Source organism: Entelurus aequoreus, linkage group LG10, assembly GCF_033978785.1.
Source record: "Entelurus aequoreus isolate RoL-2023_Sb linkage group LG10, RoL_Eaeq_v1.1, whole genome shotgun sequence".
NCBI classification, from domain to species: Eukaryota; Metazoa; Chordata; class Actinopteri; order Syngnathiformes; family Syngnathidae; genus Entelurus; species Entelurus aequoreus.
This window is the reverse complement of record NC_084740.1, coordinates 77,784,635-77,811,092: the sequence shown is the minus strand read 5'-3', so window position 1 is coordinate 77,811,092 and position 26,458 is coordinate 77,784,635. Positions and strand designations below refer to the sequence as shown.

At 37.2% G+C, this 26,458-nt stretch overlaps 1 protein-coding gene across 8 annotated transcripts in view; it reads right to left on the bottom strand.

Moving 5' to 3' along the window:
- Nucleotides 1-423: 423 nt before the first annotated feature.
- The window catches only part of lmo7a (LIM domain 7a), a 138,059-nt gene continuing 112,024 nt past the window's right edge, over nt 424-26,458 (bottom strand). For 4 of the 8 annotated variants that reach the window (XM_062061791.1, XM_062061790.1, XM_062061794.1 and 1 more), the window contains 14 exons: nt 22,816-22,904; nt 21,616-21,679; nt 21,429-21,485; nt 19,816-19,841; nt 19,640-19,747; nt 19,479-19,565; nt 16,439-17,025; nt 15,743-15,783; nt 15,379-15,537; nt 11,703-11,868; nt 11,265-11,573; nt 8,483-8,591; nt 2,405-2,507; nt 424-2,229 (listed from right to left, as the gene is read on the bottom strand). In XM_062061791.1, coding sequence (XP_061917775.1) covers nt 2,207-2,229; nt 2,405-2,507; nt 8,483-8,591; nt 11,265-11,573; nt 11,703-11,868; nt 15,379-15,537; nt 15,743-15,783; nt 16,439-17,025; nt 19,479-19,565; nt 19,640-19,747; nt 19,816-19,841; nt 21,429-21,485; nt 21,616-21,679; nt 22,816-22,904 — 1,928 coding nt within the window. In that variant the 3' untranslated portion in view covers nt 424-2,206. Of the gene's footprint in view, nt 2,230-2,404; nt 2,508-8,482; nt 8,711-11,264; nt 11,574-11,702; nt 11,869-15,378; nt 15,538-15,742; nt 15,784-16,438; nt 17,026-19,478; nt 19,566-19,639; nt 19,748-19,815; nt 19,842-21,428; nt 21,486-21,615; nt 21,680-22,815; nt 22,905-26,458 lie in introns of those variants that run through there. The other 4 variants (XM_062061796.1, XM_062061792.1, XM_062061793.1 and 1 more) reach the window with 4 other exon arrangements.

Here is a 26,458-nt window from a genome sequence, read left to right as displayed (position 1 = left end):
GTCAATCAGAGGGTTTGTTTTACAAGCAGACGGACTCAAATCTTACCTGGGAGGGAGAATGGAGGAATTAGAAAACATTTTATTGCCAAAGACTGACACAGCCAATTTCCATATTTTCCTCCAGCCATAATCCCAATTACTGAACGACAAGGACAATTTCCTACCTGGCTTTGCTGCAGAGGCGCTGAGCAATGGCAGCAAGCAAGAAGGAAGGAGTATGAATATTCAATATATGCTAATACAAATTGGATCTCATGTAACAGCATTTTTTTTTGAGGAGACGACTTATCAAAAGTGTCATCAAATGTCACGCCAGGAATCAAATCTGTGTGACAAATTAGCTTGGGAGGAAAAGAGAGAGAGAAGGTCCTCATTAAAATTCCTTTTCATCGTAAATGATCACTCCAAAACAACATCTTCGAAGATTAGCGTTTTTATTTACATTTTATCTCCATCTGCCATTTAGTATCATATATTCTTCACAAGACAGCATAATGTTCATTTTATTATTAAATACAGCCTGGCTAATAATCACACACTGCAGAATGATGTCTCCCTGTTGCACATTACAGAAGGTTTAACACCACCACGAGGAAAGCGGTAATAATCAAAACAAAGACAATAGAATGAAAAGAATAAAAGATGATCCTGTCAGAGTTGGAAATAATGATCCCACAAAAATATTTCTGGAAATATCTAATAATGGATAATTTAAACCAGCGGCGCATGCAGAAGAACCCTTTTTTGTACAGTTGTAATACTTCATCATACTAATTCAAATCTAACAAGTCTTTGCTTTTATGCCCTTTTTTGGGTGTCAAAATCAAATAAATACAAAGCCAATTAAATGGATTATTAAACAAATAATTGTATTTAGGGATGTCCGATAATGGCTTTTTGCCGATATCCGATATGCCGATATTGTCCAACTCTTTAATTACCGATACCGATATCAACCGATATATACAGTGGTGGAATTAACACATTATTATGCCTAATTTGGACAACCAGGTATGGTGAAGATAAGGTACTTTTTAAAAAAATGAATCAAATAAAATAAGATAAATAAATTAAAAATATTTTCTTGAATAAAAAAGAAAGTAAAACAATATAAAAACAGTTACATAGAAACTAGTAATTAATGAAAATTTGTAAAATTAACTGTTAAAGGTTAGTACTATTAGTGGAGCAGCAGCACGCACAATCATGTGTGCTTACGGACTGTATCCCTTGCAGACTGTATTGATATATATTGATATATAATGTAGGAAGCAGAATATTGATAACAGAAAGAAATGGGGGGAGGGAGGTTTTTTGGCTTGGTGCACTAATTGTAAGTGTATCTTATGTTTTTTATGTGGATTTAATAAAAAAAAAAAACAACGATACTGATAATAAGAAAACCGATACCGATAATTTCCGATATTACATCTCAACGCATTTATCGGCCGATAATATCGGCAGACCGATATTATCAGACATCTCTAATTGTATTATTTAAAAAGTGAAATGATGTGTGAAAGGGCCCGTATTCCCTTCACATACATGAAAACATTTATTTGAAAAATAAAATATTTCCTAATAATTGTTGAAACATGATTTTAAAAATAGCCACAATTAACTTATTTATTTCGGTCATGGCTAATAAATGTATATTATATTTCAGTAAAATGGATAATGGTGAGAATAAATTAAATTGTCTATTGTTTTATTCTAATGGTGAAATATAATCTAAAATCATTTAAATGTTTTTAAATTAATTTAACTGCCAGTTGTAGATATTTTATTTGTATAAATGGTTTAAATGATTTAAATAATTGCAAAAAAAAAACATTAACTTGTCAAATAATTACCTAAATTGTATTCATTATGTAGTTTTTGACCAATCTACTTTATTTTTATTGAATAAATGATACCAATACACCTGTTTTCCGTTATATTTCACCATGTCGTGAATTAATTTAAATCAATAAATTATAAGTTCTATTTTGTTGGCTTTGTATTCATTTAATTTAGGCCCCCCCCAAAAAATCCTCCATCCTTTGCTATTTTAACCTCTTTCAGAAAAAGACAAAAGGTATGAAAACTCAGGAATTAGGACAGAAAAGTTTACGTTTAAGAGCCCGATGCTTCCGGTCCTCAGGTGCCGCCTCACGGGTTGTTGTAGCACGTGGTCTCCTCGTAGATCTGCCGCAGGATTCTCACGCTACATGGAGGTGGGCTGGCCGGCTGAAAGACACACAGACTTTACAAAATGGAGGAACAACACAAATGCAAATACTTTTTTTTTCTTCCTAGTCACGTGTTTGTTTACCGAGGAACTTGTCGCCAGGCAGAATGTGCGTGGATAAATACAAGTGGCTGTCCTCGAACAATTTAAAAGGTAAAGGCGACGTAAGCTTACCTTTGAATCGCGTGTAGCATGTGTTACAATACAGCTGTTTGTTTCGGATTCGAACTTCTGCCCCGGCTTCCGATCCACCGAGTTCCGAGTGGCATTCGAAGCACTGAGAAGAAATGAAAAACAAAAATGTAACCAAATAACTAAACTGGTTAACTGATTGGATAGCTAACCTGTCAATGCACCAACTAACTACAGTAACTCTGTGATTGACCGGATAGCAAGCTAGTTAACTGACTAAAACAGAAACTATTGAACAAACTGATTACTAGCTAACAACCATTTAAGCAACTAACTAAATAACTGTCAGTTAATTAACTGTGACTGAAAGTGAACAAATAAATGAACAAGCTACCGCAACGATCTAACTACCTATTAATTCAACTAAATTATTGACTGGCTTGCATGTTAGCTAACTAACAACTAAACTATCTAACTGATTACTAGCGAGCTAACCAAGTGACTTAACTAAATAATTGACAGTCAACATTTTACTTTTTGCGAAAGAACAACTAACTGGTCAGCTATTAAACAGACCCGGATGAATGAGAACATCTATAGACAAGTGACTGCATATTAGCAATTTACTAATATAGTAACTAACTAAGAAATTAACAAGCTAACTGACTAATTACTAGCAAGCCAACAGCCAACTAAGTGACTGACAAACAAAATAACTGACATGTAACTGTCTTACTGACAGCTAGAAAACAATTCACCATAGTTGCTAAACAACTAACTGACTGGTTAACAAACTAACTGACTCACTAAACTGAACTGGACAGAATGATTGACTGGCTAACAAGCTCGCTAACTGATGAATACAATATCCAACTAATCGCTACCTATCTAACCAACTGAGTTTACTAAATAACTAACAGTTAACTGTTTGACCGATAGCTAGCAAAACAACTGACAAACTAAACTGAACTACACAATTGACTCATTAACAAGCTGACTGATTACTAGCAAGCCAAACCGCCAACTAAGTGACTGACAAACAAAATAACAGGCATTTTACTAACTGTCTTACGGACAGCTAGAAAACAAGTGAACAATTCCCCGTAGTTGCTAAACAACTAACTGACTGACTAAACTGAACTGAACAGTATGATTGACTAGCTTTTACATTTAGCTAACTGATGAATACAATATCTAACTAATTGCTACCTATCTAACCAACTGAGTTGACTAAATAACTAACAGTTAACTGTTTGACCAATAGCTAGCGAAAAAAACTGGCAAATTTAACAAAACAATTGACACATTAACAAGCTAGCTAACTAATCAAGAACATATTTATTTTAACTGATTACTACCTGTCTAATAGGGCTGAACGATTTATCGTTTTCAGATCGAAATTGCGATTTCAGAAGTCTCAATCTTGAGATCGTGAAGGCTTCGGTTTTAGACGAACGTTATTTAGCTCTCCTGGCTGACATGTCTGTTGTGTATATGCAGCCTGCTCGTGCTACTCTCATGCCTTGTCAAACTCACCAATCAGAAGTGGTAAACTACTTGTGAGCAGGGCATGCCGTCACGCTAACCAATCAGAGGCGGCCATTGACGAGGCTACCGCGTACACGCCCACTAACAACTTTGGTGAAGAAACAAACGTCCTGGAGGAAATGGCTGCTGCCGCCGGGTCAGAAGTGGAGGAGGATTTAGTTTTAATACAGAAGAAGAGCAGCACGTCTGTCATTTGGGACTACTTCGGTTTCGAAACTTCAGATGTGCATCAGAAACAGGTACTTTGTAAAACTTGTCGGGCCAAAGTCGCCACATCCCAAGGCAACACGACTAATTTATTCCGGCACTTGAAAAATCACCACCGGCAGTTACACGACGAATGTATGACCAAAAAGTCCGGTGAAAAGTCAACCCCGAGCGATTCAGCCCATTGTAGCAAACATACCACAATTACAGCGTCGTTTGCCAGTATAACTCCTTATGAGAAGAGCAGCCGTTCTATTGTTAACAGAATAGATGTGCAATATTTGGGTGCTGCTAAGCGGTAAATGAATGACCCACCTATTTTAATGTCTGACATATTTTTCAGAAGGGCAGAGGTTGGGTCATTTTGTTTTTGTAATAGTATTTTCTTTATTACCATTACTTTTCAATTTCACTTTAAAATATTGTTCAGGTTTCTTCCAGGGTTGAATAAAGTACTTGAATTGCTGCTATAGATGTTGATAGGCTAGCTCTCTTGAGCCATAAAAGACTGACCTACCTACTTGAGTATAAGACTGTTTACATAAGGTCAGGATCCTTTTTTTCCTTTATTGAAGTTGTTGAATTTTGTTTTTCTTATTATATATTAAGCATTGCTTTTTGTGTTGGAATTGTTTTGTATTTTATTTAACTTAAACTTTTTTATTTATCTTAACATAATTAAGGTTTTTGTACTGGTTTTAGTTCTTTAGTTTTAATAACTGCTGTTGGTCAAGAACTTTGGAGAATGTACATGCATGTTTCTTAATAAATACATGTTTGAAGCAATTCTTACCTTTTAGTATTCATCCTTGCATTACATAGCATTTAATGTTTTCATGGTATATCATTTTTTGTCATGTTTTAAATCTGTTACTGTTACTGAAGCTTGATTTGAAAAGAAATCGTGAGTCAAAATCGAAATCGCAATTTCTGTCAGAAAAATCGTGATCAGATTTTTTCCTGAAATCGTTCAGCCCTACTGTCTAATCTACTGACTTTATTAAATAACTAACAGTTAACTGTTTGATCGAAAGCTAGCTAACTAATGGACAAACCACCGGAATTGCGAAACAACTAACGAGCCAAACTAATTAACTAAACGGTTGACTGGATAGCGAGCTAGTTAACTGACTGAGGAACTTTCTAATAAGCTAACTGACTGAACACTTGCTAGCCAAACAACTAAGTGACTGACTATATAACTAACTAAACTGAAATAAACTAAATTATTGACAGGCTACTAACCAGTGGCTAGCATGCCTATGCTACTGTAGCTGAATGACGAAGAAACCAACCAGTTCAAACTATCCAACCAACTGACTTCACTCAGTAACTGAAAGCTAGCTAACTAATGAACACACTGTAGCGTGTGAGAATGGGAGTCGAAGGAGGAGTCACAAAAGACGGAGTTTGTTGTTTTAATGACATTAACACTTTAAGTGTTTTTATCAGTAACGGAGTACTAGTAGTCTCTTAGTGCCACAACCACAACCACAACACAGGATATCTGTCCCTCTGCAAACAGTAACTGACTACTAGTAGCCTCTTAGTACCACAACCACAACACAGGATATCTGTCCCTCAGCAAAAAACGTCCCAGCGGAACTCTCTAACCCTAACTAAAGTTCAGTGGGTAAATTATGTAAAGCCACTAGAACACTACCTTAATTGGGAAACAACTAACTAACTAATAGCCCGATAACTGATAACCGGGCTAGCAAAGAAGCAAACAGATCCCGAGCTAATGAACTAACTAACTAACCGACAAACTATCTGACTAACAACACCGAGTTAACTAATTGACAAAATGTCAGCTCAATCTCTTGACTATTTGCTAGCTAGCCAACTAGCAACTGACAGCTAATTAACTGCACATCAAGCTAGCAAATAAACAGCCTGACTGATTACTATGACAGAAAGCCTCAGTTAACAATCAACCAACTGCTTACTAATGGATATAATGAACATATTAGTTATGTAGTCGATAGCCGTGGATCACAAGTACAAAGCAGAGTGATGAACAAGGAGACACAAAGCACATTAAATGATAGAATTGTATACATACTGTGTATATTTTGTATATATACTGTGTATATATTGTATACATACTGTGTATATATTGTATATATACTGTGTACATATATTGTATATATACTGCGTATATATTGTATATATACTGTGTATATATTGTATATATACTGTGTACATATTGTATACATACTGTGTACATGTTGTACACATACTGTGTATATATTGTATATAATGTGTATATACAGTATTATCAATATAATCAGTACTCTAGTGGTTGTCAAAGTTCACCACCTGAGAAAACACTTGGCTCTCCAAGTACCACCATAGCGACCATACATTACAACACAGTGGCGTAGTAGGCCTAAGTATTCATTAAAAACAAGCTGGAGGTTTTATTTAGCAAGTATATTTAACTGTTTTTTTGAACACTGTGCCGTTACACGGAGTTTGAACAGTAACACTGTGTATGAATATAGGAACATAAAACACTTTAATCAAGTGATTCTTTGGGTACCACAGTTTGAGAACCACTGCTCTATATATACTATATAAACACAGAGTATATAGTTGTAATGTATATATAGTATATAAACACAGAGTATATAGTTGTAATGTATATATAGTATATAAACACAGAGTATATAGTTGTAATGTATATATAGTATATAAACACAGAGTATATAGTTGTAATGTATATATAGTATATAAACACAGAGTATATAGTTGTAATGTATAGTCCAGGGGTCAGCAACCTTTTTGAAAGCAAGAGCTACTTCTTGGGTAGTGATTAATGCGAAGGGCTACCAGTTTGATACACACTTCAATAAATTGCCAGAAATAGCCAATTTGCTCAATTTACCTTTAACTCTATGTTATTATTAATAACTAATGATATTTACACTTAATTGATCGGTTTAAAAGAGGAGAAAACACGAAATAAATGACAATTAAATTTTGAAACATAGTTTATCTTCAATTTCGACTCTCTAAAATTCAAAATTCAACCGAAAAAAAGAAGAGAAAAACTAGCTAATTCGAATCTTTTTGAAAAAATTAAAAAAATAATTTATGGAACATCATTAGTAATTTTTCCTGATTAAGATTAATTTTAGAATTTTGATGACATGTTTTAAATAGGTTAAAATCCAATCTACATTTTGTTAGAATATATAACAAATTGGACCAAGCTATATTTCTAACAAAGACAAATCATTATTTCTTCTAGATTTTCCAGAACAAAAATTTTAAAAGAAATTCAAAAGACTTTGAAATAAGATTTAAATTTGATTCTACAGATTTTCTAGATTTGCCAGAATAATTTTTTTGAATTTTAATCATAAGTTTGAAAAAATATTTCACAAATATTCTTTGTCGAAAAAACAGAAGCTAAAATGAAGAATTAAATTAAAATGTATTTATTATTCTTTACAAAAAAAAAAAAATTACTTGAACATTGATTTAAATTGTCAGGAAAGAAGAGGAAGGAATTTAAAAGGTAAAAAGGTATATGTGTTTAAAAATCCTAAAATCATTTTTAAGGTTGTATTTTTTCTCTAAAATTGTCTTTCAGAAAGTTATAAGAAGCAAAGTAAAAAAATTCATGAATTTATTTAAACAAGTGAAGACCAAGTCTTTAAAATATTTTCTTGGATTTTCAAATTCTATTTGAGTTTTGTCTCTCTTACAATTAAAAATGTCGGGCAAAGCGAGACCAGCTTGCTAGTAAATGAATAAAATAAAAAAAATAGAGGCAGCTCACTGGTAAGTGCTGCTATTTTTAGAACAGGCCAGCGGGCTACTCATCTGGTCCTTACGGGCACCGCGTTGGTGACCCCTGATATATATAGTATATAAACACATAGTATATAGTTTTAATGTATATATAGTATATAAACACATAGTATATAGTTGTAATGTATATATACTATATAAACACATAGTATATAGTTGTAATGTATATATACTATATAAACACATAGTATATAGTTGTAATGTATATATACTATATAAACACATAGTATATAGTTGTAATGTATATATAGTATATAAACACAGAGTACATAGTTGTAATGTATATATAGTATATAAACACAGAGTATATAGTTGTAATGTATATATAGTATATAAACACAGAGTATATAGTTGTAATGTATATATACAGAGTATATAGTTGTAATGTATATATACAGAGTATATAGTTGTAATGTATATATACAGAGTATATAGTTGTAATGTATGCGGGAGAGCATCAGTCAGTGTCAGTGAAGATGGATTTAAGAGGATGTAAATGTTGAATATGACAGGTGATGAGTGACAGGGCAGACGTGCTCTCACCTTAAAACAGGTCAAATGGTAACACAACCCCAAGGACTCAATGATCATGGCGGCTCCTTTCCCCAGCGCCGTGTCACAGAAAGTACACACTTTCTTACCGCTCACTGACCTGCGTCACACAACGCACAGCTGTGACTCACACACACACACACACACACACACGTGACGCACACTAATGGCACATCATGGCTGAGCACAAACAGGACAAACACACACAACACTAAAACACTGCAAGAATACCAAAAAAACAAACAAACAAAAAACAGTAAAGCTGTGAGAACGGAATATGTTCACAAAAAAAGTTTTCATTCAAGAGAATAAAGTTTTGTTCATTTGTTTGTTAAATAAAGTGCAAATGTGAGAATAAATGTGAATCAAGTCGTCATTTTTTTATATAAATTTTTAACTTATCAATTTTATAATATTTACAGCTTTAATCTCACAATTACAAAACTGTTCCTTATTATTTTGTGTAATAATGTCACTTTATTTTGTATGTTTTATTACACACTGGTCCCACTTTTTGGGATATTACAACACACATTTTTGTAAAGTTGCAACTCGTGACAACGTAATGTTGCAACTTTTGTCACGCACTATTACAACTTTATTCTCAAAACATTACCATTTATTTCCTGTAATATTCCAACGGCTTGTACTATTAAAACTTAAATCTAATACCAATTTTTAAATGTAATATCACATCATCATTTTGTCAGAATATTTATTTAATTCACTTACTGTCGTCAATTTGTTTAGTTTTTTGCGTGATTTTATTGCTGTATAATTACAACATGTTGTCCTTTAAGTTCCCACTTATGGATTACCCCCCACAGTAAATATTAGTTTTTTGGTATTTTTATTTTGTCAGAGTTAATAATTTGTCCTGTTATGCAAAAGACAAATGTCCACTGCAGAGGACGCTGGTTCTTAGGGATATTACAACATGTTTTCATGTAACATTACAACCTTATTACTACTATGACTCTTTTCGTGTATTATTACGACTTTATTTTCATAATGTTAAGACGTAATGTTATGTTTGCATAATATTACCACTTCTTTCTCATAATGTTACAGCTTTTATCTGGTGGAGAACCCACCTAAAACTATTATTCGAATTAGATAATATCGGCCGATAAATGCGTTAAAATGTAATATCGGAAATTATCGGTATCGGTTTTTTTATTATCAGTATCGTTTTTTTAAAACATTTTTTATTAAATCCACATAAAAAACACAAGATACACTTACAATTAGTGCACCAACCCACCTCATTCACACAAAAGGGTTGTTTCTTTCTGTTATTAATATTCTGCTTCCTACATTATATATCAATATATATCAATACAGTCTGCAAGGGATACAGTCCGTAAGCACACATGATTGTGCGTGCTGCTGCTCCACTAATAGTACTAACCTTTAACAGTTAATTTTACTCATTTTCATTCATTACTAGTTTCTATGTAACTGTTTTTATATTGTTGTACTTTCTTTTTTATTCAAGAAAATGTTTTTAATTTATTTATCTTATTTTATTTGATTCATTTTTTTAAAAAGTACCTTATCTTCACCATACCTGGTTGTCCAAATTAGGCATAATAATGTGTTAATTCCACGACTGTATATATCGGTTGATATCGGTATCGGTAATTAAAGAGTTGGACAATATCGGCATATCGGATATCGGCAAAAAGCCATTATCGGACATCCCTAATTCGAATGTAATATGACATCATTTTGGTAGTATTACAACTTTTTAGTGTAGTATAATTACTTACTTACTTAATTACTTGTTCTTATGTTTTTTATGTGTCATTATGAATTTGCACTAAATTAGTTTGCTTGCAACTTTGTTGTACAATGACAATAAAGATATATTCTATTCTATTCTACTTCATTCTTGAAACATTACAACTTGTTTTGCTTAAAAAAGTCCTGTACTCTTATTTTTCCAATGTAACATAACAGCTTTATTTTTATGACACTACAAACATTTGTGCAACTTTTTCATGTAATATGATTTTATTGTTATATTTTATGATTGGTTCATGTATTTTTATGACTTTTTAATATAATATTTTAATGATCCCACTTTTTGTAAAATTCTAATTTACGGCTTGTAAACTTAAGAATTTTAAAAATATAATATTACAACTTTTGGCATTGATAACATTAATCATTTATTATTAAACATAATAATAGAGTAATACCTTTATTCTTGTAATGTTTCGATTTTGTTTTAAATGTAATATACCGCCTGTACTATTAGGACTATTTAGCATAATATTACAACTTTCTTGTAATTTGTGACTTTTTTCTTGTAATAATCTCGCTTTTTGTTATTTTGACATAAGTCCTTTAGAAAGTAAGATGTTTTTAATGTGATATCACAACTTTATCCTCATAATGTCAATACTCTTTTGTGCAATATTCTGACTTACTTCTCGTAATAATGACACTTTTCTAACAATTACACTTTAGTCTTGTGAGTATGACATTTTTTTTAAATGTAATAGTAGTACTTTATTACTGTAACATTACATATTTTTTCTCAATGGCATTATTATTTTGCGTGTGATTTTATTATTCCTTTGTATTGAAACCACTGGTGTGTACACGCCTCGTATTAAAAAAATTACAATATTTTGAGGAAGGTGTTTACAAGTCTTTGTGTGGACATGATCTAAATCGAAGCATTTAAACACGTTTAGCGTAAAGCTGCACCTTCACCTCCATGAATGCCCTGAACACCAGAAAGTTGCCTTCCAGCCACGTTTACCTGCTGCGCTGTCGAGGACCACCTGTGTCACAACCAGGTTCTGGGGAGGTGGTGGGAGACAGCGAGGAGGGTGAAACGGACGGTGAATGTTGGGACCAGGGGGCCGCTCCCGTTGACAGGCCCCGAAGGGAAGTGGGCAGGGTGCTGGAGCCGGACCGCGCCCCAGGGGCCCCGCCACCGTGAAAGGGAGCGCTAGTGGAAAGGGCGGAGTGCGGCCGGGAGTAATTTGGGATATGGGAGTCGCTCCTGGGTGTCCACGACGAGCGCCAGGAGTTGTGGGGGTGATCCAGGTTGTCAAGAGAGCCAACCCTGCAAAGCCCCCCAACCCAAGTTTACTACCCAGTTAGCATCACCAGTGAAAGCATCCATGCAGGTATGTTAGTGAGCCCCGCCACACCACCGCTAGCACCACAGACGCTGCTAATCCCACGGACGTACCTGCGGTTGGATGGCACGTCGTCCTGGCCGGATCGTTGACGGATCCAGCTGTTGTCCGTCACCACGGGGGCCTTCTTCCTCATGTCATCCAGGAGCTGCTGGCGCTGAAGCTCGGACTGTGAGGCCGGTTGGAGACCCCTGGCGTCAAACATGCCGCCGCCCGTCACTGCAGCCACAGGAGGAAAAACCCAACATGACTCCTGACTGCATGTGTCACAGCACTAAGAAGTCATCGACAACACTAGGAAGTCATCACAGCACTAGGAAGTCATCACAGCACTAAGAAGTCATCGACAACACTAAGAAGTCATCACAGCACTAAGAAGTCATCGACAACACTAGGAAGTCATCACAGCACTAAGAAGTCATCACAGCACTAAGAAGTCATCGACAACACTAAGAAGTCATCACAGCACTAAGAAGTCATCGACAACACTAGGAAGTCATCACAGCACTAAGAAGTCATCGACAACACTAAGAAGTCATCACAGCACTAAGAAGTCATCGACAACACTAGGAAGTCATCACAGCACTAAGAAGTCATCACAGCACTAAGAAGTCATCGACAACACTAAGAAGTCATCGACAACACTAGGAAGTCATCACAGCACTAAGAAGTCATCGACAACACTAAGAAGTCATCACAGCACTAAGAAGTCATCACAGCACTAAGAAGTCATCGACAACACTAGGAAGTCATCGACAACACTAGGAAGTCATCGACAACACTAGGAAGTCATCGACAACCCTAGGAAGTCATCACAGCACTAAGAAGTCATCACAGTACTAAGAAGTCATCACAGCACTAAGAAGTCATCGACAACACTAGGAAGTCATCGACAACACTAGGAAGTCATCGACAACACTAGGAAGTCATCGACAACACTAAGAAGTCATCACAGTACTAAGAAGTCATCGACAACACTAGGAAGTCATCGACAACCCTAGGAAGTCATCACAGCACTAAGAAGTCATCACAGTACTAAGAAGTCATCACAGCACTAAGAAGTCATCGACAACACTAGGAAGTCATCGACAACACTAGGAAGTCATCGACAACACTAAGAAGTCATCACAGCACTAAGAAGTCATCGACAACACTAGGAAGTCATCGACAACACTAGGAAGTCATCGACAACACTAGGAAGTCATCGACAACACTAAGAAGTCATCACAGCACTAAGAAGTCATCGACAACACTAGGAAGTCATCGACAACACTAGGAAGTCATCGACAACACTAAGAAGTCATCACAGCACTAAGAAGTCATCACAGCACTAAGAAGTCATCGACAACACTAAGAAGTCATCACAGCACTAAGAAGTCATCACAGCACTAAGAAGTCATCGACAACACTAGGAAGTCATCGACAACACTAGGAAGTCATCGACAACACTAAGAAGTCATCAACAACACTAGTGAAGTGAAGTGAATTATATTTATATAGCGCTTTTCTCTAGTGACTCAAAGCGCTTTTACATAGTGAAACCCAATATCTAAGTTACATTTAAACCAGTGTGGGTGGCACTGGGAGCAGGTGGGTAAAGTGTCTTGCCCAAGGACACAACGGCAGTGACTAGGATGGCGGAAGTGGGGATCGAACCAGGAACCCTCAAGTTGCTGGCACAGCCACTCTACTAACCGAGCTATACTAGGAAGTCATCGACAACACTAGGAAGTCATCACAGCACTAAGAAGTCATCGACAACACTAAGAAGTCATCGACAACACTAAGAAGTCATCGACAACACTAAGAAGTCATCGACAACACTAAGAAGTCATCGACAACACTAGGAAGTCATCACAGCACTAAGAAGTCATCGACAACACTAAGAAGTCATCACAGCACTAAGAAGTCATCAACAACACTAGGAAGTCATCGACAACACTAGGAAGTCATCACAACACTAGGAAGTCATCACAGCACTAAGAAGTCATCGACAACACTAGGAAGTCATCACAGCACTAAGAAGTCATCAACAACACTAAGAAGTCATCGACAACACTAAGAAGTCATCAACAACACTAAGAAGTCATCGACAACACTAAGAAGTCATCAACAACACTAAGAAGTCATCGACAACACTAGGAAGTCATCACAACACTAAGAAGTCATCAACAACACTAAGAAGTCATCGACAACACTAGGAAGTCATCACAGCACTAAGAAGTCATCAACAACACTAAGAAGTCATCGACAACACTAAGAAGTCATCAACAACACTAAGAAGTCATCAACAACACTAAGAAGTCATCGACAACACTAAGAAGTCATCAACAACACTAAGAAGTCATCGACAACACTAGGAAGTCATCACAGCACTAAGAAGTCATCGACAACACTAAGAAGTCATCGACAACACTAAGAAGTCATCAACAACACTAAGAAGTCATCGACAACACTAGGAAGTCATCACAGTACTAAGAAGTCATCGACAACACTAAGAAGTCATCAACAACACTAAGAAGTCATCGACAACACTAAGAAGTCATCGACAACACTAAGAAGTCATCGACAACACTAGGAAGTCATCACAGCACTAAGAAGTCATCGACAACACTAAGAAGTCATCGACAACACTAAGAAGTCATCGACAACACTAAGAAGTCATCAACAACACTAAGAAGTCATCGACAACACTAGGAAGTCATCGACAACACTAAGAAGTCATCGACAACACTAAGAAGTCATCACAGCACTAAGAAGTCATCGACAACACTAGGAAGTCATCACAACACTAGGAAGTCATCAACAACACTAAGAAGTCATCAACAACACTAGGAAGTCATCACAACACTAAGAAGTCATCGACAACACTAGGAAGTCATCGACAACACTAAGAAGTCATCGACAACACTAAGAAGTCATCACAGCACTAAGAAGTCATCAACAACACTAAGAAGTCATCAACAACACTAAGAAGTCATCAACAACACTAAGAAGTCATCAACAACACTAAGAAGTCATCAACAACACTAAGAAGTCATCAACAACACTAGGAAGTCATCGACAACACTAGGAAGTCATCAACAACACTAAGAAGTCATCAACAACACTAGGAAGTCATCACAGCACTAAGAAGTCATCGACAACACTAGGAAGTCATCAACAACACGGGCAACAGGCTGAGCTAATGATTGCATTTGATCCAAGAGGAGACTGAGGGCGGCACAATAACGAGAAGACTTCAGCCAAGTGGACCAAAAGACTACAGAGTCCTGCAACTACGGAGTACTCTGAGGCTAGCAGGTGTCCTAAGATGTGATCAAACAGGAGACTGAGGGCAAGGGGGAATGGGAGTGCTGCAGCCAGGTGGGGACTGTGGAGTGAAATACTGCAGCATCCAGACCAGCCACAGGGTAATCTAAAGTTCTCACATTTCACCCACAGGAGACTGAGGGCATCAAGAAATGGTAACATGGCAGCAAAGACGAGACTGTGGAGTATATGACTGTAATGCCCACAGCCAAGGTAAGCTAATGATAGCATGTGTCCTTGAATTTGATCCAAGAGGAGACTGAGGGTGTCATTTGTGAGTAAAGGCAATTGATCAGCAATTAATGAAATATGAAGCATGGCAATTGGTTGGGTATAATTGTGTGATTGGACAGTTTTGATTGAGAGGCAGATCAGAGCCAGTGATTGGTGCGGCGAGACGGGGGAGGCGGAGCCAACCTCTCTCAGGCTCCCTGTATCTCATAACATTGAGGACGTTCCTCCTCTCCATCTCCAGCTCGGCCACAGCCCGCTGACTCCGGGCCAGCCTGTCTCGGGAGTTCCTGGCCTGCTCCTCCAGCAGCCAGTGGATCACGCCGCCCGGGTTGGCGAGCACACCTACGGCGGCGTACAAGGTACAACAAGCGTTGGACGGGCGGGCCACAACATTGGGTACACCTGCACCACCCTCCGCAGCGGTGTCGAACTACGGCCGTCGCTCTAAAGGACGTGGTCGGCGCATGGCGGTCTTGCATTGAAGGTCTTCAGAGCGAGCAGCTGTACCTAATGATCTGACCAGGAAGTGCACGTGAACAACACTCACCTTTTCTTTGAAATCTCTCGTCTTCATCAAACGACTTCACCCTGCAACAAAAACACATCCATGTAAAGAAAGACCAGATTAAAGTCCACTAAAAATACTCAAAGTTGATATTTTAAAATTGATATTCTTCTTTGTTTAAAAGGCTTCTCCATAAAAAAAAAATGATTTAACTTTGTTTTAAGTTTCAAAAGTATTTATTTTTGAACTTAATACTACTACTGCTATTAATAATAATGATGCAACAATGACTAAATGTGTCATTTCATGTGTCAATAAAGTTCCTTGAATCTTTGAATGAAGTGAGAATATTAGTACTATAAAAATATGAATACTATAGTGATTGTAATTACGTAAGAAATACAAAGAAATATTATATTTTCTATGAAAAATTATTATAATAAATAATTATACCCATTATCGTACTTCTACTAATACAATAACAACAACAATGATAATGATGGTAATATTACTATACTAAATATTAACACCAATAACAAATGATGATAATACTATTAGTAATATATTACCTGCACTACTACTAATAAAAAATATAATCATAACACTAATACTACTAATAACAATAGTACTAATAAATATCCCTATTGTTACAAATAAAAATGATATAACAGTGATACTACAACAACAACTAATGAAAATATAATAGTATTATAATGATGTAATATTAGTAATAATGACCGTTGTTCCTGGAATGTGTGCTGCTGCTCCTCGCTGGCCGTCTGCCTCTTCCTCAGCTCCTCCTGCTCCAGCTCTCTCTTCCTCTGCCTCCTCTCCTCTTCCTCCTTCCTCTTCCTCGCCTCCTCCGCCTCTCTCTCCCTTCTTTGGCGCTCCAGATCCTCCTCCCTCCTCTTCCTCTCCTCCTCCCTTCTTTGGCGCTCAAACTCCTCCTCCCTCCTCATCCTCTCCTCCTCCCTTCTTTGGCGCTCCAGGTCTTCCTCCCTCCTCTTTAGTTCCTCCTCCCTTCTTTGGCGCTCAAACTCCTCCTCCCTTCTCATCCTCTCCTCCTCCTTTCTTTGGCGCTCCAGGTCTTCCTCCTCCTTTCTTTGACGCCCAAACTCCTCCTCCATCCTCTTTCTCTCCTCCTTTCTTTGACGCTCCTCCTCCTCCTCCCTACTCATCCTCTCCTCCTCCCATCTTTGGCGCTCCAACTCCTGCCTCCTGTCGCTCTCCTCCTCCAGCCTCGGGGGCTCCACCACCCGCTCCTTCCTCTTCCTCTCCTCCTGCTCCCACGGCGGGTAGGAAATGAGCGAGCGTGGGCTATCAGGCTGCAGAATACAAAGTGACGAGTGGCGTGATTACACGTTTGATGGTGTGATGTCACCACACCTCATTGAAAGTGCACCACGAGGAAGAATGACAAGATGTTCCCAAAACCATCAAGTGGAAGTGACTAAAATGGGATTAGTTTGTCATCAAACAGTTATTCCAGCTAAATAAGCAACAGTTTATTTGTGGTAAATATAGTCAAAGTAAATAACCATATACACTAGCGTTCAAAAGTTTGGGGTCACATGTAAATGTCCTTATTTTTGAAGGAAAAGCACTGTACTTTTCAATGAAGATAACTTTAAACTAGTCTTAACTTGAAAGAAATACACTCTATACATTGCTAATGTGGTAAATGACTATTCTAGCTGCTGCTTTTTGGTGCAATATCTACATAGGTGTATAGAGGCCCATTTCCAGCAACTATCACTCCAGTGTTCTAATGGTACAATGTGTTTGCTCATTGGCTCAGAAGGCTAATTGATGATTAGAAAACCCTTGTGCAATCATGTTCACACATCTGAAAACACTTTAGCTCGTTACAGAAGCTACAAAACTGACCTTCCTTTGAGCAGATTGACTTTCTGGAGCGTCACATTTGTGGGGTCAATTAAACGCTCAAAATGGCCAGAAAAAGAGAACTTTCATCTGAAACTCGACAGTCTATTCTTGTTCTTAGAAATGAAGGCTCAAACACTAAATTGTTTGGGTGACCCCAAACTTTTGAACGGTAGTGTACATACAGGTGCAGTGCACCCAGAATCACTTCAACGTTATGTTACAGACGTGGGATCTGAACCGAGGATGTCGTTGTTGGCTTGTGCAGCCCTTTGAGACACTTGTGATTTAGGGCTATATAAATAAACATTGATTGATTGATGTTAGAACTTTAATCCAAAATATTATAATTTCATTTTGTCCTCAGAATTCTACACACAATTAATGTAAAAAGGTTTTTTTTTTATATAGCAAAAGAACAAAAAAATCACATGTCACATACCCTATTACCCCTATTCAGAGTCTTTACTTTCAATACTTTGTTGAGGCTTATTTGTTCAATATTTATTGATTTATTTTCCCCCAGAGACAAAACAAAACAAAAACATTTTCATTTATAGATCATTCTCTTTCATTTGAGCTCTTAACTTTATTATATTTTTTTATCAAAGAAAAATATTCACCCTTTTCATTGGGCAGCAACAAACTAAATTGTATAACACTTCATTATTTCTATTCAAAGTTATCTTGGGTTATAAAATGTTTTTAAAAAATGTTTGTCATTATTATTAGGATGATTATAATGAATAATACATTTAATGTTGTCATTTACAATAATGTAATTATAATAATTTTGCTTTACCTGACCAAAATAAGTATGTACTTTATTTAATATAATTTTTGGTCAGTAATATATATATTTTTTTAAATTACTTCTTTCCTCTTTCAATATCACATCATCATTTTGTCAGAATATTTATTTAATTCACTTACTGTCGTCAATTTGTTGTTGTTTTTTGCGTGATATTACGACTTTATTGCTGTATAATTACAACTTGTTGTCCTTTAAGTTCCCACTTATGGATTACCCCCCACAGTAAATATTTGTTTTTTGGTATTTTTATTTTGTCAGAGTTAATCATTTGCCCTGTTATGCAAAAGACAAATGTCCACTGCAGAGGACGCTGGTTCTTAGGGATATTACAACATTACAACATGTAACATTACAACCTTATTACTACTATGACTCTTTTCGTGTATTATTACAACTTTATTTTCATAATGTTAAGACGTAATGTTATGTTTGCATAATATTACCACTTCTTTCTCATAATGTTACAGCTTTTATCTGGTGGAGAACCCACCTAAAACTATTATTCGAATTAGAGATGTCCGATAATATCGGTCCGCCGATATTATCGGCCGATAAATGCGTTAAAATGTAATATAGGAAATTATCAGTATCGTTTTTTTTTTATTATCAGTATCGTTTTTTTTTTTTGGTTTTGTTTTTTTTTATTAAATCCACATAAAAAACACAAGATACACTTACAATTAGTGCACCAACCCACCCCATTTACACTCATTCACACAAAAGGGTTGTTTCTTTCTGTTATTAATATTCTGCTTCCTACATTATATATCAATATATATCAATACAGTCTGCAAGGGATACAGTCCGTAAGCACACATGATTGTGCGTGCTGCTGCTCCACTAATAGTACTAATGTTGTCATTTACAATAATGTAATTATAATAATGTTGCTTTACCTGACCAAAATAAGTATGTACTTTATTTAATATAATTTTTGGTCAGTATTATATATATTTTTTTAAATTACTTATTTCCTCTTTCATGCCACAAAAAAGACTTGGTGAATCTTTTGATATCATATTAAAAAAATATATCTTTATAATAACTCAAAATCAATAAAGATCTTGTTTGTTGCGTTACCACTTGTTGTGCCACACTGGTGGAGATCTCCTGCTGGTCCTTGAGCCATTCCTCCTGCAGTTTCTCTTGGTCTCGCTTATATTTCTCCTACAGTAAACAACAACATTGACACTGGGTCTACCCTTCAATTCATTTGACCTCTTTTTCTTCTTCTACTGTACCTGAAGTATGCGATCCTGCTCCTTCTGCCACTTCTCTTGCCTCCTGCGCTCTTCTTCTGGATCCCAAGACCAGTTTCTAGAAGACGGAGTGATAGATGGGACGGGTATCTGCAGGGGATGGACAGGATATCAACTCACATTCATGATAATATTACACACAATGATGTTTTACTTACATCTGGCATTGCCGAGTCTCCTCCACCTTAAAAAAGAGAAACAGTATTTGCGTCACTCACGAGGGTGCAAGTTAACCTTTCACCAACACGCCGGTTTTATTCATTGTGTTCATCATTCATTCTTCATGAAAGTGACACGGAGGGCAACACATTTTAGGCTCGGCCTGCTCGTATGATTCCCTCAAGTCGGGATCACCCAATAGACAAATCATGCATTTACGTTGGACAGCCATAGTTGTAAAAATCAATAGAGGGTTGGTGAGCACGATAAGGTCGCACAAACACATCATCAGCATGCAGAGGGCAGCATTAGAAGCAGTCTGGAAGGTGAACATGCACAGCAAAGGTAAATTGTGTGCGCATTATTCATGAAAGTGTTGGGTGCACAGGTACAAAGTCTGACCTATTATTCGGCCATTGTTTTTAAATAGATGCTTTTTATTTTACCTACCCTAAATAAAAAAAATTACATTTTTTTCATATATTTGGTTTTAGTTTTACCCTCGAGCAGTCTCTATAACTACAATTCAAAATAATATATACTAATATATATACTATTAAATGTAATCAGTTTTAATGAATGTTAGTTTAACTATACTATCAAAGAAAATGTTTCTCATTTTGAAAAACGTATACATACTACCGTTCAAAAGTTTGGGGTCACCCAAACAATTTAGTGGAATAGCCTTCATTTCTAAGAACAAGAATAGACTGTCGAGTTTCAGATGAAAGTTCTTTTTTTCTGGCCATTTTGAGCGTTTAATTGACCCCACAAATGTGATGCTCCAGAAAGTCAATCTGCTCCAAGGAAGGTCAGTTTTGTAGCTTCTTTAACGAGCTAAAGTGTTTTCAGATGTGTGAACATGATTGCACAAGGGTTTTCTAATCATCAATTAGCCTTCTGAGCCAATGAGCAAACACATTGTACCATTAGAACACTGGAGTGATAGTTGCTGGAAATGGGCCTCTATACACCTATGTAGATATTGCACCAAAAAGCAGACATTTGCAGCTAGAATAGTCATTTAGCACATTAGCAATGTATAGAGTGTATTTCTGTAAAGTTAAGACTAGTTTAAAGTTATCTTCATTGAAAAGTACAGTGCTTTTCCTTCAAAAATAAGGACATTTACATGTGACCCCAAACTTTTGAACGCTAGTGTATATTTTTAATTTCATCCGCAATTAAAATGTATATATATCATCTGATAATAAGTCAATGCAGAATTTTGACGTTTATTTAACAAAGTCAATTTTTCAATGTAGTGTAGATTTTTTTCCAAAATTAGAATTTCAATTAAAAATAATTAGATCTAATCAATCAACAAAGTTTAGGATTTTGAAAAGTAAATTGATATGTCAAATAACATGGCACAACCCAGCCCGCTTGCCACATAGGTAGAACAGCACATTGATGCTGAATTCTGAGAGCCCTGTAGGCAAGACTGAGTTCTGGATCCACACACAATTATGGGGAAAAAGGAGAGTCCCAAACAAAACCCTGTGGGATTACTTATTTGTAAGCGCCAGGTGAAAAACATGCAAAACCAACCCCATGTCGGGCAAACACAAAGAAGTCCAAAAGGAGCTCCACACTGCTTTGAGACTTTTACCTTGCTCAAAAAACTCTGACCTCAGTTTTAAGTTTTTCGAAGAAAGGAGTTCTGAGTCTACATAGGAGACGGAAACAAACAAGGTTTAATACCACTTTCATTTTCTAACAGAGCATTAAGACTCTGCTGTGTAAATTCAGCCCAAAAGTCATCAATGCGAACTCAATGAGGTGTAGTGCATGCTTACCGTTAGTCATGGTGGTCAGGGACACTCCGGGGTAGCCACCACTTACGCCGTTGGAAGCCATATCCTGCATGAAGGTATGATCAAAAATGCTTTTTTACTAACACTAATCCAATTTTACCCCTGACTACTAATACTAACCCAGTCTTAGCACTAACACCATCGTAACAGAAACCCAATCCTAACTTATAATCTTATTCTAAACCAAAGCCAATCTTTAAACATAAACCTATATCCCCTTACCTTATAACCTAACTGAGTGGTATAACCCTAACCTAATCCTGGTTCTAAACAAACTTCACACCAAACCTAACCCAGTCCTAAACCTAACTTCAAAGACTTCAACCTAACCCTGCTGTTATTCTAAACACTAACCCCAAATCACTCCTCACCCTACACTTCACCCCTGAAGCTGACCGGATTTCAACCCAAACTCCTAATCATATCCCAAACCCTAAAACCAATCCTAACCTTAACTCTTTTTTTTTTTTTACCTTTATTTACCCAGGAAATGTCCCATGGAGATTAATAATCGATTTTTCAAGGAGTCTTGCACATTCATATACCAGTGCAGGTGCCACTAGGACCAAGGTGGGTGAAGTGTCTTGCCCAAGACACAACGGCCATGATTAGGATAACGGACACTGGAATCGAACCTGGAACCCTCAAGTTCTTGGCATGGCTGCTCTACAATCCGAGCCGTCCCCAAACTCTAAAGTCTGATATAAAGCCTAAACATAACACTAGCCTTGAACATAAACGTGACCATAATAATTCTAGCCCAAATTAAACCCTACCTCTAATACAGCCCTAAATTTAACCCAAACTCAATGTAAAACCCTATCTTGATCCTAACCCGAACTCCTAATCTTATCCCAACCAACCCTAAAACAAATCCTAATTTACCTCTAAAACCGAATGTAAACCGTAAACATAATCCCAGTCTTGGACATATACCTAACCCCTAAACCTAAACATGATAACCCTAACTCAATCTAAAACTCTACCCGGATCGTAATACGAACCCCTTAACACTGACTCCTCAACTCAATCCCTACCTCAAACCCATTTCTAAACCAATCGTAACCTATACCTAACCACCTAATAGTAATACTACCCATTCCTTACTCCTAACTCAAATTTAACCCAGTCCTAAACCTTACCCCACCAATCAAAAAGGACGTGCCATTGTGGTCTACTTACCACCACAGAGTGGGTGATAGTCTTGTTGGACGTCGATCCGGGGCGCGTGGTGAAATCCAACTTGCTGGCGCCGCTGGCATCAGGGAAACCTACAAGTATGGGATGATCCGTACTGGTCAGATTGATGGTCTTATGGCTTTGAAATGGCGGGGAAGGCAGATCTCTGTCCCAGGCTGCTTGTACAAATGCAGTCATGGCAAAAACTTAGCATGCATTTTGTAGCATCACATTGGTATCACTTGTATTGGTGTCATCGAGGAAGACAAAGGGTCTCCAAGGACATCGAGAGAATTACAGGAATTGAGGTAGAAGTGTTGTCATAGAGAGCAGCAGCAGAGGGCGACAGAGAAACCACCGTCCTCGGCAACACAGCCTGAGAAAGTGCCAGAAGCCCACACAGTGTTTCTGTTACCAAGCACTAAAGTAAGAGGCGGGCAAAGATTTTGGTTTAAAAGAGGAATATATCATGACTTTTGTTGTCATTTGAGTCACAATAGATCCATATCCCCATCACACCTTACATTAAAAAATGGTTCCCATCGTCCTTCTCCATTAACCAGGAAGTAGTAGCCTGCTGGTTAACAAACCGTGACAATCAAACAAAATATTTGGTCCTTATCGTTTTTCAGTTAAAGTGTGAGTCCAGAGTGTTAAAAATGTTGCTGTGAGGCCATCCTACGTTATTATATCCTACGTCACTCTCAATGAATCCATGCTAATGCTACATGCTAACTAGCAAAGCGGATGGGGGAACAAACGCTATGATCTTCTTTTTTTGTATACTTTTGTTAGAAGAACTGATTTGATCAGAATACCTTATTTGTTATTCACGATTGAAGTGTTTCCCCCGCCCCCAGAATCACATTTGATACATGTCATGTCATCATACTTGCCAACCCTCCCGGTTTTAGCGGGAGAATCCCGGTATTCAGCGCCTCTCCCGACAACCTCCCGGCAGAGCTTTTCTCCCGACAAACTCCCGGTATTCAGCCGGAGCTGGAGGCCCCGCCCCCTCCAGCTCAATGCGGACCTGAGACTGAGTGGGGACAGCCTGTTCTCACGTCCGCTTTCCCACAATATAAACAGCTTGCCTGCCCAATGAACGGAGAAGTTAAACAGGACAATACTGCCATCTAATGGATAGCCAACGGAACACTGAAATTCAAGTATTTTTTTTTTTCCATGTAAATAAAATAAATATATATATATATATATAGCTAGAATTCACTGAAAGTCAAGTATTTCATACATATATACACTAGCGTTCAAAAGTTTGGGGTCACATGTAAATGTCCTTATTTTTGAAGGAAAAGCACTGTACTTTTCAATGAAGATAACTTTAAACTAGTCTTAACTTGAAAGAAATACACTCTATACATTGCTAATGTGGTAAATGACTATTCTAGCTGCAAATGTCTGCTTTTTGGTGCAATATCTACATAGGTGTATAGAGGCCCATTTCCAGCAACTATCACTCCAGTGTTCTAATGGTACAATGTGTTTGCTCATTGGCTCAGAAGGCTAATTGATGGTTAGAAAACCCTTGTGCAATCATGTTCACACATCTGAAAACACTTTAGCTCGTTACAGAAGCTACAAAACTGACCTTCCTTTGAGCAGATTGAGTTTCTGGAGCATCACATTTGTGGGGTCAATTAAACGCTCAAAATGGCCAGAAAAAGAGAACTTTCATCTGAAACTCGACAGTCTATTCTTGTTCTTAGAAATGAAGGCTATTCCACTAAATTGTTTGGGTGACCCCAAACTTTTGAACGGTAGTGTATATATATATATATATATATATATATATATATATATATATATATATATATATATATATATATATATATATATATATATGAAATACTCGAGTTGGTGAATTCTAGCTGTAAATAACGAGGCCCCCCACCCCCGACCAAGCCCCCCACCCCCCCCGCCCCCACCCCCTACCCCCCACCTCCCGATATTGGAGGTCTCAAGGTTGGCAAGTATGCATGTCATACTCTCTTAACCAGGAAGTAGCATTCTAACTAACAAACAGCAACAAACAACAAACAAAAATCTACAATTTAATATATTTTCTCTTTTTCAGTATTTTCGATTCAACAAATAAAGTGTTTGAATGTTCTTTATATCCAACATGATGTATTATTCTAACTGATCTTCTTTGTAACACAGTTAGTGAATGAAGTGTACTTTTGTAGTTATTTCCCCATATTTCTACACAATAACTCAGATATGTAACACTAGCGAGCAGTAGACAATATGAAGTCATTTTTGGTCTAGAACATGTTTTGCTTTATTCATTATTGACGTGTTTCTTGCTACTTTATGTTGTATATTTTTTACATGAGATTTCCAGTTCATTTTATCATCAATCATTACACCTAGAAATGTGGTTTCTTTCCATTTCTATTCCGTGTTTATTCTATTTCTATTGGTGTTTATGCTGAGTTGTTCCCCCCACCAGGAAAACAGCTGGGGATGCTGACGAGACACAAAACGGCACCACAAAAAAGAAGAAACTTGATAGCAGAACCAAATTATAAAAAAGATTTATGCAAGAAAAATTCCCGCAGCTGTGATAAAAGAAGAAATGAAAAGCTCAAATCTAAGGTCACATCTCCCGCTTGGCTGTCATGGGTTCATTCACGCATGATTCAACAAACATATCATGGACCAATTTAGTGTGTCACAGTCGTTTTGCAACGCGAGCCGAGCTTGCGGCAGTGCCTGTGTCAGGAATGCAAGCTCTTTAATGCTCCTCATTACCTGACACACACACACACACACACACACACACACACACACACACACACACACACACACACACACACACACACACACACACACACACACACACACACACACACACACACACACACACACACACACACACACACACACACACACACACACACACACACACACACACACACACACAAACACAACTGAAACCAATAGTGACTGTTGCAATGTCACACAACATGGCAATCTGGGCATTGAGACATCAGCTTCATGTCAGTATAAAAACTATGTGGGTAAAAGTATTGGGGTACACAACCTTAACTTACTTCCTACACTTTCCAACCTTAAGGCAGGGGTGTCAAGCTCATTTTAGATGGGGGGCCACATGGAGGAAAATCTACTCCCAAGTGGGCCGGACTGGTCAAATCACGGCACGATAACTTAAAAATAAAGACAACTTCAGATTGTTTTCTTTGTTTAAAAATAGAACAAGCACATTCTGAAAATGTACACACCATAATGTTGTTGTTGGTTTTTTTTTACACTTAAAGGCCTACTGAAAGCCACTACTAGCGACCACGCAGTCTGATAGTTTATATATCAATGATGAAATCTTAACATTGCAACACATGCCAATACGGCCGGGTTAACTTATAAAGTGACATTTTACATTTCCCGCTAAACTTCCAATTGAAAACGTCTTATGTATGATGACGTATGCGCGTGACGTCGATGGTTGAAACGAAAGTACCCCATTGAATCCAATACAAAAAAGCTCTGTTTTCATCTCATAATTCCACAGTATTCTGGACATCTGTGTTGGTGAATCTTTTGCGATTTGTTTAATGAACAATGAAGACTGCAAAGAAGAAAGTTGTTGGTGGGATCGGTGTAT